The 11,675-nt window shown below is 42.2% G+C and overlaps 2 protein-coding genes across 2 annotated transcripts; one reads left to right on the top strand and one right to left on the bottom strand.

Moving 5' to 3' along the window:
• Positions 1 to 808: 808 nt before the first annotated feature.
• On the bottom strand, positions 809 to 3,917 carry rpl14 (ribosomal protein L14). The gene is made up of 6 exons (XM_070846301.1): positions 3,843 to 3,917; positions 3,126 to 3,227; positions 2,944 to 3,038; positions 2,674 to 2,773; positions 1,595 to 1,648; positions 809 to 904 (listed from the first exon to the last, which is right to left on the bottom strand). Exons 1-6 carry the CDS (start codon positions 3,843 to 3,845, stop codon positions 845 to 847), a joined length of 414 nt encoding a protein of 137 aa, XP_070702402.1. The 5' UTR covers positions 3,846 to 3,917; the 3' UTR covers positions 809 to 844.
• Positions 3,918 to 4,520: 603 nt separating this feature from the next.
• LOC139215432 (uncharacterized) lies at positions 4,521 to 11,541 on the top strand. The gene is made up of 7 exons (XM_070846395.1): positions 4,521 to 4,631; positions 5,234 to 5,299; positions 5,522 to 5,559; positions 8,306 to 8,352; positions 8,454 to 8,827; positions 8,934 to 9,063; positions 9,583 to 11,541. The coding sequence occupies exons 1-7, from the start codon at positions 4,620 to 4,622 to the stop codon at positions 9,594 to 9,596; spliced, it is 681 nt and encodes a 226-aa protein (XP_070702496.1). The 5' UTR covers positions 4,521 to 4,619; the 3' UTR covers positions 9,597 to 11,541.
• Positions 11,542 to 11,675: the final 134 nt, after the last annotated feature.

The following is an 11,675-nucleotide window of genomic DNA, read 5'->3' as shown; positions in this document are numbered from 1 at the left end:
CAAAGCCTTTTTTTTTTTAAATGATCATCTGGTCAAAGTGGTCAGTACAAGTGACACTAGTTCAATTACATATTTGTTGATTTCCATCAATCCCCACAGCCTGGCAGCAAACAGTATATACAGATGTATTACAGAGAGGGCTTAGCTTTGCATTCGGATGACCCAAACCAGCCTATGTGAACCCAAAAAGGTATTTCCTTAGTTCTCTGCTCTCTTTTAGGTTTTAACATCTAAGACAGAGGTCGTGGTCCACCATTAGCAGACACTGCCATCTAGTGGATGTTTAAGAACATGGTTCTTACAACAAAAGCAATAGATTATCCATCTTATTTCAAATCAAACAGCTGACTCTTAATGTGCCATCTGTGCTGTAGTAAAGACCAATTTCATGGATTCCATATCGATTCTTAAACCTGATCAAATTCAGTCATAGGCCACAGCTTTGAATATTAAGAGTAAAACAAAAAACTTGTTTTAACTTGCTGATTGAATGTCAGTGGAGACAAACGCTTCATTTGACTTCATGATTATCAAACACAGCTGTAAATGTAAATGAATGACTTTCAAGATGCTGTTCAATATAAAAAGTAAAAATTAAAGATAAACAGAGCAGGCTTCAGCACAGTGACCCTGGGTCAAGGTATGCTCTCCTGCACCATTCAGATACAGGCTTTAAATACTTCTATGATCTGCAAACACTTGGAAGTTGGCATTTCGCAGCCTGTTTTAGTTATGAGACCAAAACTATGTAAATGAGCTACTGCAGGTTTTGCCACATGGGGAAGGAAAAGAAGAAAAGACACAGATGAACAATTGAACAGGAGATTTATTTTGGGAAAACTGTTCACTTCTTTGCTGTCTCCTTCTGGAGCTTCTTCACCTCGTGCCTGATGATCTTGTTTCTCTGCAAAAACAAAAAGATGCAGTGCATTAATTAAAAACACTCAAGTGTAATGCGTGGTTATCTAACAGCAGTCATTAAGACTAATGGACCCTTTAAAATGTGCAACAATTGGTGTTAAATCAAGCTGCAGCTCTGAAAATTAACAATGACACCAACCACTGTCAATGCTTGCTCACCAAGAACAGCTACATCAAAATGACCCATCGCTCATGTTATTAGCCGCAGTGGTTTAGTCTGCGAGGAGACTCCGACCACAGCTGTGTCCAACACTAATAGAACGAGGTGCTGGCCTCTCTAAACTAACCATGCTCACCCAACTCAAAAGTGGATTATAGTTATCGTTTGATTCATATCCATCTATAACTGTTATTAAAAATGGAGGGCACTGGGATAAATTAAATCATGCATTGAGAATAGGTGTATTTACGCCATATTGTAACAATTAGTCCCACTGGTGTTGCAAAAGCTGTGCTTAAAAAAAGGCAACTGTGTAGAATATAAACTGACTGAGAATCATTAGTCGTTAGGAGTAAACGTGCTGCTCACTATTAAAGCATGTTAAAGGTCAAGTTAGTTTTTCCCTTCATTTGTTCGTACAGAACAGCCAGGACTGAGGTCACGTAGTCGTGCTGTCCCTGGGGTCTTGTGTCCACGAAAGCTGCCTAAATGATTTGTGTCTGTTGCACTTACCATCCTCTTGGCCTTCATCACCTTGTAGCGGTCAAAGTCAGACATCTTGGCCCTCTGCAGAGATAACAAAGACGATTATGTTCGGGGATAAAACCAGAGTTGTTTCTGAAGGGCCAACAATGTTGAAAACAAAAGTTGGTGAGTATTAACAGGGCGACTGTCTCTGGTGGCATCTTTCAGGCCAGCTTACGAGTGTTGGTGAGACAGTACGACTCCCTTCCAATGTGACAGATGTGTTGACCCTTCCAGGATTTCCTTTAGCTGCTGATGGGGAGGTGGGCTGCCTCTGCACCCCCTGAACTAATTACTGTCTCTGCAGACACTAAGAGGAACTGATATATGAAACACAACCTTAACCTTCAGGTGCAGAGGCAGTATATCATACAGCAAAGCAAAAAAGGGGATAACTATCACAAGAGAATGGAAAACCTGCTGCCAAACACTGAGGGCATACATACCAGCTGGATGCACGTCTAGTACTGGGTTAAAATTTGTAATTTAAAACAGAGCAGTTTTCTGGAGGACACCCTGCAGTCTATCATCTTCCATGTTGGTACTCATGACCTTTAGTCTTGACGCACAAGCAGCATACACAATGAGATTTAAGTATGTGGTGCAATCCAACAGTGCACCTGTCAGCCAACCGGCACACTCCAAATCCTCAGAGAGTCGTCCTGCCCTAAACGCCACCCAGCTGCTCGCACTACCCACTCAGCTGAGATGGGAGCCCATGTCTTCACCTGCTTGTCAACGTCACTAGGGTTTGATTATGACACAACTCATGGCGATATGTGACATGAACATTTTCAGTGTGCAGAACTCAAATTCAACACGTGTGTACCACTTTCTCACAAATATTAAACTGACTTTATCTACAGTTTACAAAACCAGTTCAACTGCTGTCCCAGCAATACAAGGTGAACTCTTGTATGGCCAAACAATGTGTTTCTAGAACCAAACCATATTTTCGATATTCCCAATATCTTCTGTATGGTGACTTAAAGTAAATACCGGAAGTCAAGAAATACAGTAATATCCATTGTGTTGCCAGCGACCAGAAGCTGCAACATTGCCTTTACCTTATGTCTTGCCTCGATCTTCTTGGCCCAGCTGCTTTCCGCCCACTTCTGGCTGACTTCAGCCTTCTCCCAGGCTCTCCTCACGAACTTCTGGCGGGCACTGTGAATCGTCAAAGTCAGTTATATTTAGCATCTGCTTTACCTTATAAAGACTTAATGTTGGAGGATACATACATCCTTAGGTATATTCACTTGGACCTGAGTGACTGCCACTGAATCTAGCACAGGATGTTTGGGTAGTAAAAGGACCTGACTACTGCTCCCACTCACCTGTGAGGTACTTTGATGACATAGTCCGTGAGCTGCATGCACTTGAAGGGCATGGCTTGCCTCTTCACGCCTGTGCAGGGACCATCAACAAGAGCCTGAGAAGTACAGGGCACCCATCAGGGTCAACACGTCTAACAAGCGAGGCCAACACTGATCGATCCACTCTCCTGCAGAGCACTCACCCTGTTTTGGTCGATGACATCTACGATGGCCACCAGCTTGCCACTATGGGATCCGAAAGAGACGTAGGCAACGCGGCCGATCTCGACGAAGCGTTTGAACACCTGAGAGAGACAGCAGAGAGAAGCACGTGAGAAGAGGGTGGGGGGTGAAGCTGAGGCTGGCTCAGTATTATCTCATTCTGCTAAACAAACTTACAGATGGACAATACGAGAGACTTATTTCTGTGACAGCCCAACAGATCTGTCTGGAGGCTGAGGAGCCGCCCGACTGAAGGGACTGCCCTGCAAAGCACCAGCTCGTACATTCGCCTCGGCTAGCTAACAATTACTAGCTAATGTTTCTGCGAACGTGCTGCGTTCACGTAATGGCGCCATACTCAACGGAACAAGCAAAACCTAGTCAAATGAACCAAAGTCGCAAGATCATGATAAATGTTTTAAGTGAATGTTCAGGGGACAAATCAAGAGAAACGTGTGAGCTTAACCGAGCCGCTCTCGGCCCTGAGTCTGAAGGGCCACGTTGTAGCGCAAGCATTAGCCGACATCTTACAGAGATATCTTTAAAACCCTAAATAAACCGACATGCTCATATCAAACACTTCACATATAAACGTATAAGGATGTTAACAATACGTGTGGCGCTTGACGTCCCACAACAATGTGATATATGAGAAGATATTCGACTTAGAAATCCTGAAACTCTCATGGCGAACTCACCATGATGGCAGTCCGGGAGCAGAAAGGACCTTACAGCTTCCGGCTGTTGCAGATACGGCTTCCGCCTATTCCGGTACGCATGCGCAGTCTGTCTTCGCCGTACACGAACACAAAAACATCGCAATAAAACCGCTTGGAATCAAAACCATTCAATATTTTCAAGCTGTCCACAATGTGTGCTAAATCTATTGAGCAGTACATGTGAAATACGTCAGATTTAAACTTCTGCGTCACATTGTCTTGTTGCCTTCACTGCCGCTGTGAACTATTGGAAATAACGTCATTTGGAAATTAGCTCAAATATCAACCACAGAACGTGCTAAACACGACGGAGAAAATCAAAACTTGCTCAAAAGTGGTCTTTAGGTGTTCTTTTGGAAACTGTGAGTGATGTACAGGTTACAGACTTAAGCTTATAAAACTGGTTTCTGAAAGGGAAAACATCCAGGAAAAACGAGCTAACTACGATTCGTGTCATATGTTGTTCAACATGCAGTCTGGGATACATGTTTTTCATTTTCTGCGTGACAGCAATTGAGGCCAACGTATCATGTCTCACCAAAACCCGCCCACTAGTCGTACTGAAGTACTGCAGAGTCAGAGTCAGAGTCCTGACACTGGGGGAACTTTTTACGCTCCGTGTCTAAAACCCGGAATAGAGTCAGTTGACGAGCGCCTGAACGCAGCACAGGGAGCGGTGGCAGAGAAAATTCACAAAACTGTGAAAGAGATCATTTAAGTTTCTTTCTCGAAGAAGACAAAGACCTCAGACTGTTCATGATGCCAGCGGTAAATACTCTTAGTTCAGTCTGTTTGATAAATGTCCATTATCAAGGGTTTGTTTTAACATAGGCAGTTTGTATTAAAGACGATATAGTAACATTAACGGTGAAAACCTTTGTGCCTCTTCTGTAACATTAGCTAAATGTTGTTTTCACATGTGTAATTCTTAAATTTGACTGCAGTTTTCATTTTGTTGATGAGAAAGGTGAACAAAGACTGACGTCTTCAGAGGAAATACAAGCTCCGTGTTGCTGCGCCATGTTTGTTAACAACCACAGTTTTACTAACTGCGCAGCACGAAGGAGGACTCTTGTAATCAGGAAGAGGAAATTCAGACGTTCAGACTACTTGGATTTAATTTGTGAAAATGTAAAAAGAACAATTCTTCACAAGAAAAGGCCATACATCTCACACGGAAATTCAGAAATGCATTCATATTTCAAAACCCTCAAAAAGATAAAGCTAGGACCTCAGTGTGTCTGTGTCCAATGTCCCACAGAACTAATTAAAAGATACAATAATAATGCGTGTGCTTGGTTGTCTTGAAAGTTTACAGTATTTGTCACTTCAATTTTTAAACTCCTCCATCTGATCTGTTTAATTTAAAGGAGTGTTGCTGCAACGCCACAGGTAACTCGAGGATGGATCGAGGACATAGGCCTACCAGCAGAAAAGTAAGTAGCTCCTTCTGTGTTTTTGTGCTGTGAGCTGAAGAATAATTTGTCCATTTCAGTTCTTTCACTCTGTGAAATGTCATGCTGTTGACCCTTCACGTTTCAGATGGATACACAGTATTATTTAAGCTAAATAAGGTCATTTTATCATACTGATCCATTGTTGTGTCAGTACTTGACTCATGGCTTTCAACAATCCAAATTTTGTTTTGTTGGTTACAGAGAGCCAGAATGGAGGATGATTCACTGAGCGACAACCAGTAAGAGCCAGTTTTCTATGAGAAGAGTCTCTTATGTTCAGGGAGACTTAGATGAGCAGTGATATACTATATTTTACTGCAAGTTTTAGGCAATACACCCAGTGAGTGCTTTGAATTCTTGAGTTTAACTGTAAAGAAATTACAAGATGCTCTGAACCTGAAAACTAATGTAGTGTCCCAGGCGAAAAATGAGCTGTTAAGCCTGTTCAGCTTTTTTGTAGTTCATACACCAACACAAGAACTAAACAGAGATTAAACAAAGTGCAAAGTAATACATTAAACTCTGTGAGTACCTTAAAAGTCGGCTAATATACAAAATAATTTAAAATTCATACCGTTCATTGTTACTTATTCTGTGCTCTGCTACGTTACGTTTCCTCGGTCTTATTTGCACTGTTTTACTTCCTTTACAGTTTAAGTTTGCCACCTGTATAATCTGCTTTCAAAATAAAACTCCAAACTACCGCGTTCACAGGAAACCGTCTAAGAACAATATGACAAATGCATTAAAGAACAAACTTCACACATGAGAACACTAATGAATTTGGGTCAATTATAAGTAATATCAAACTTTGTCCCAAGACACTCAAAAAATGCCATTAAAAAAGGGGACATAAAGTCACATCTACATATAATGCTCATGATTCATACCTCATGAGTCAGTGTACAGGAATTACAAAAAACCCCATATTTTCTCTCTGGTTTGTATCAAGTCTTAAAGACAGTTTCATCGTGTGGTGAGGGAGGTTTTCAGACATCGGAGACGGAAAGTTAAGTTTTCTATACAACTTAATGATGACAACATAATGATGAATCACGTTTCAAGTTTGCATCAGAGGGTTTTAAAATCCAAGCAACATACAACACCCTCCATTATTAGACCATCAAGTGACCTTGAGTATTTGGACTGAAGAACATGGATCAAAGACGAAGTTGTGAGGTTTCCAAGCACACAAAACCAGCTCCACCACCACGAAGACCTTAAAAGGCCCTCAGATTTTATCTCCTTCCACCGTCATCTGATTGACTGACTGACTCATCTGCTCTTCAGTGATCTGGCTTTCCCCACCCACCTTCCACCGGTCTGCCTCCATTCTTCTCGTGCCTTTGCGTTACAGTCATTTCAACCCCATCTGTTCCTGTTCTTTTCTCTGATTGCCCAAACCTGTTTGTGTCTTTCCATTTGATTTTCTGCCTCTTTATGTAACTGCCACTAGCCACGATCTTTGCCGCACCATTTGTTTGTTCAGTTTCAGTACCTGTTATTTTAACCATGAATTCCACCTGATACTCTGTGTGTGCTTAGCATTATATTAACTGCAGATTTTCATCAACCTTAAATCTGGGTTAACTCAGTAATGTCAGACAGACATTGTTGTTATTCCAATTATTTGCATTGCTATTTTCATTGTACAGTTCTACTGAGTTATTGATTTTTCAAAATTTCCTTTGTCTGCTGGGTGTCCTACCTGTCGTGTGGAGTTGGGCTGCAATTCTCAGTCACTTAAGCTTTCTGTGACGTCAACGACACTGGGCGCTACTATGTCTGAGGGGGAAGCTGCCGATGTGACTAATATATATTTCCTGTATGTTTTTAAAGTATAGTGCCTTTTGTGATGTATTCAAATTGGAAGTACTGTACAAAATAATAACAACTGTAGTAGTAGTAGTTAATGAGCAATATGGGAACGGTGCAAAGCATGACAACAGTTAATATATGAATAATAACATGCTGATCCACAGCAGTGATTCACCACAGAACCTCAGCTAGGAGAACCATGACCAGGATCCACAGGAACCTGAGAGAAAACCACCAAAAGGTTCCAGGGGAGATGCCAAGTTAAAGTACAGTTAAAGGGACATGAAGCATAAGGATGGAGAGGAGGAGAGAGGAGCCCAGTGCATCATGGGGAGTCCTCTGGCAGTCAAAGCCTATGACAGCATTACTAGGGGCTGGTCCCAGGACTGAGCCAGCCCTAAACTATAGGCTTTTAGCCAACTCTTAAATGGAGAGAGGGCGACTGCCCCCCGAAACCAAACTGGAAGGACCATTAAGAACCTTGAAGGTGAGGAGAAGGATTTTACTGGAAGCCAGTGAAGAGAAGCCACGACAGGAGAAATATGGTCTCTTCTCCTAGTACTCATCAGTACACGAGCAGCGTTCTGGACCAGCTGGAGAGTCTTTAAGGACTTATTGGAGCAGCCTGATAATAAGGAGTTGCTACAATGCAACCTGGAAGTGACTAATACGTGGACTAGTTTTAGACCCTTAGGCAACACTATCCGACAGTCCCGTAAGGCTTTTTTTTTTTTTTTCAATATTTTTCTTAATAAATCATTGAACTGCACCAGTTCTGCCCTCAGTTGTCTATGTTTGGATCCTGTCCCAATTACACTCCAGCCATGACGTACTGAGGGAGAGGAGGCGAGAAGAAGCAGGATGAAGATGGTAACTGCGGACAACACATTATTTTTGAGAAAGGAGCAAACACTGCCTGAGAATCAATAAAATGTTGTTGGATAATTTAACTTTATTCAGAGTGTTTTTAATGTCTGGTCATTTTCATGAAGGTGTAGTAATGTATAATTAATAATAATAATAATAATAATAATAATTCTCCATTGTCCTAACTTGAAATTTTCATTTTATATTTGGCTTCAGCTATGTTTTTCCTAATTTAAACTGCTGGGAGTATCCTGCTCCTCTTTTAGCTCTTTTTAAAAAAAAATGTTTTCTGCCATTCAGATGGGCAAAGCAGCTGTTTGGTTTCCCACAGAGCAACGGAATAAAAGGTAGACTACACAGATCTTTGCAGCACACATCATAAAACCCTGCAATGACAAGTATTTTCCATACTCCATTAAACTCTTCTTGCCTTTTGTGTGTTGTCCAGATTATTTGAAAGAGGTGTTAGATCGTGTGTCCAAATCGAAACGCCGGACCGTGAACTTAAAGAAACCAGCTGGATCCACATGGAGGATAGGAGACGTGGACGACACCATTTACAGAGAGGATGTCGATGAGGTGGACGATTGGGGAAAAGTCTACCTTCCCAACGTAGTTAGCATGCAGGTTGTCGGCGTAGTGGAGGGGACCTCGTGCCCGTGTGACCAGCTCGTTCTGATGACCTGTGAGGACAGAAAGGTGTATGCCTACGATGGAGAGGATCTGCATGTGGCGGCTTCAAGCTTCAAGCAGCTATTGGACGAGGGAATAGAGTATCCAGCATCCAAGATCTATTACGATGGGGAGGCCTTCAAAGATATGGTGAGAAGTTACTGCTAACTTGCTGGGAATAAACAGGACTTTGTGATTGTTCACCTGTGGGCAGTGACAGTGTTTGGGTTTTTTTTATGTTGCATGTCGTGTGCAGACAGAGGAGAACTGGGCAAAAGTGAAGGAGGGACCTGTGGGGAAGAGGTTGGACCAAGAGCATCATCAACTGGTTACAGCGAACAAGTCGAGATTCCTGGAGAATCTCAGATCCATCAGACCCTGCACAGGTGGGTATCTTTACCTTTGCTGTTGGGTCATATTTTTCAAAGAGAACCAATAATCTGGCACTATAATGTTCACCAACTGTGCAATATATTTATTCAGAGTAACCTCACTCTGCGATAATTTATTGATCTCTTTACCTCACAATGTACAGGACCTTGTAATATCTCCCACTTGTACACTATATTGTTTCTATTTTTTCTACTGTAGCTGTACATATATATTTTATTCTATATCTACTTAAATTTCCCTGTCGTGAGACTGATAAAGGAATATCTTATCTTTCTGAGTAATGACTTCAGAGAATCCTGGTTCAACAGTCTCTCTTTGAGGTATATTTGAGCTCGTGTGGGGGTCTGTAACAAACTCCCCAACATGTGCTATACCAGGACATCCATATATAAGAAGGATTGTTTTTGTATGTCTCAACTGCCCCATTTCTGTGTCACACTATTGATTCTAACAATCTAATTAAATTCTTAACAATCTAATTTGGTTTTTCTCTCTCTCTCTCTCTCCCCCAGGAGTCATCTGCTGATTCTTGTGGATCCTGTGGATCCTGGTCCTGGCCCTGCTAATGTGGTTCTCTGGATCCTGTGGATCCTGGTCCTGGCCCTGCTGATGTGGGTCTCTGGTTCCTGTGGGTCCTGGTCCCGGTCCCGCTGATGTGGTTTTCTGGTTCCTGTGGATCCTGATCCTGGTTCTGCTGATGTGGTTCCCTGGTTCCCATGGATCCTGGTACTGGTCCCGCTGATGTGGTTCTCCACCAGCCAATGGATGTGCGTCTGTCCAAGGCTACAGCCTGTCCGTCCTTGGGAGCTGGATCTCTCCTTCACTGTGGTGCTCCCGGAGGTTTCTCTTTTCCCACTGGGTTTTTTGAGTTTTTCCTTCCCGAAGAAGGAGGGTCATAAAGGGCAGGTGATGCCTCGGACTGATCCATCGGCCTCATCGACTGCTGGACTCTTTATTAGATTGTTTGTTCGCTGACACTTGTTTATTTCAGTGAACTTTGTAAAGAACTATGAGACACTCTGTTGTGATATTGGGCTATTGAATTGAATTGAATTGAATTGTTTTCTGGCAATTTGGTGTTTAAAGTCTCCATGATTGTCCATGGATTGTGGGAGGAATCCCAGAGAGAACCTGCTCAAACATGGGGAAACCATGCTTTCCTGCTGTATATACAGTATTTAAAATCTGTATGTTGTTACATGTTGTCGAAGAAGGTTCTGATAAACATTTGCCATGTAGCTGTATGAGGCCCAACACCTGCTGCAGAAAACAGCCCCCAAACCAGGGGTCTGCAACCTTAACTGCAACCTTAACCCAACATTTTGAAAAAATGAGATTCTCCGCATTATCCTGTCCTCTCTTGCATTTGTCTTTCGTGGACAACCAGCCTTCTTGTGGACTTGAATGAGTTTGTGATGTTGTAAAGATGCAATATTCTAGAAATCACAGATTTGGAACGACCAACATCTCTTGCTATGGCTTGCCCTTCATCTGGACAACCTGCTGCCGGAGGGTTTCAGTCACTTTAGAACCGCTCACCATCTTGCAAAGACAGTGAAAACTGGAAAGTCGGGCTGCCAGTTAAATAGGGTTTGTCAGACAATAAAGTGCCAGTTTCAACTGTCCAAAGTATTGTCTAGAAATACAATAAGAATTTAACACTGTGAAAACTCTCCAAGGACGGGATCAAAAGGCAACAGTGTCAACTTGGCTTGCCAGAAAAATTCAGCGACAAATCCAATTTAATCCAAGAATCACAACAAAGACACTGCAGAACATCCTGAACATTTTGGAATGGCCTTGTCAAAGTCCTGATCTCAACCCCATTGAGAATGTATGGGTGGTACTGTCGTATCTTCTCTGATGATGATGATGAGCAGTTGATGAAAGGAAACTTCCGCTGACAACGACTTAATGAATAAAAATAGGTTTATTGCAAAAAGGTCAGTTGTCTAACAGGCACCATGGAGGCCTGAGAAGACGTTCAGCCAATTGTAGGAACAGACAGCATAACCCCTAGCCAAATCTACTGCCTTTGTCCTCGTCTCCTCCTGAGCTCATTCTCTAGTCACCTTATATATCCTCTTTAACCACCCAGCTCAGCATCTGGTGTCTTTGTTAAAATGCAAAGGAATGTAACATAAACATCTGCTTTTCTCTGTGTCCAGATAAGGAGGCAAAGGTCAGGTCACTCCTGCCGAGGTCATGCTTTCCCAGGTCTGATTCCTTTAGATAAACAGACACAAATACCAAACTGACACAATTGTTAATAACACTCCTTTGATGCACCCACCAGATACCACAGTACTCAAGAAAAGGGTTGTAGCAAGGAAGCCTTCCATCCTCAAGGATCTTGAAGCTTTTGCCAAGGAAGAGTGGCTAAAACTTCCTATGGACTTTTGTAATAAACTTGTGAGCAATTACAGGAATCATTTGGAGGCTGTTATTACAAATAAAGGCTTTGCAATTGATTACTGAAACAGTGAGTCTGCCTGCCTACCACCTTCCTTGACCTGTTTGGCCAGATTACTCTACAGACGGGTAAGAATAATTTTGGGCTTAACCGTAAATCAAGAAATATGCTTCAAAAACTGCTATTTTACTC

Source organism: Pempheris klunzingeri, chromosome 16 (assembly GCF_042242105.1).
Source record: "Pempheris klunzingeri isolate RE-2024b chromosome 16, fPemKlu1.hap1, whole genome shotgun sequence".
Lineage (NCBI taxonomy): Eukaryota > Metazoa > Chordata > Actinopteri > Acropomatiformes > Pempheridae > Pempheris > Pempheris klunzingeri.
The sequence above is the reverse complement of the archived record's forward strand: the minus strand, read 5'-3'. Positions and strand labels throughout refer to the sequence as shown.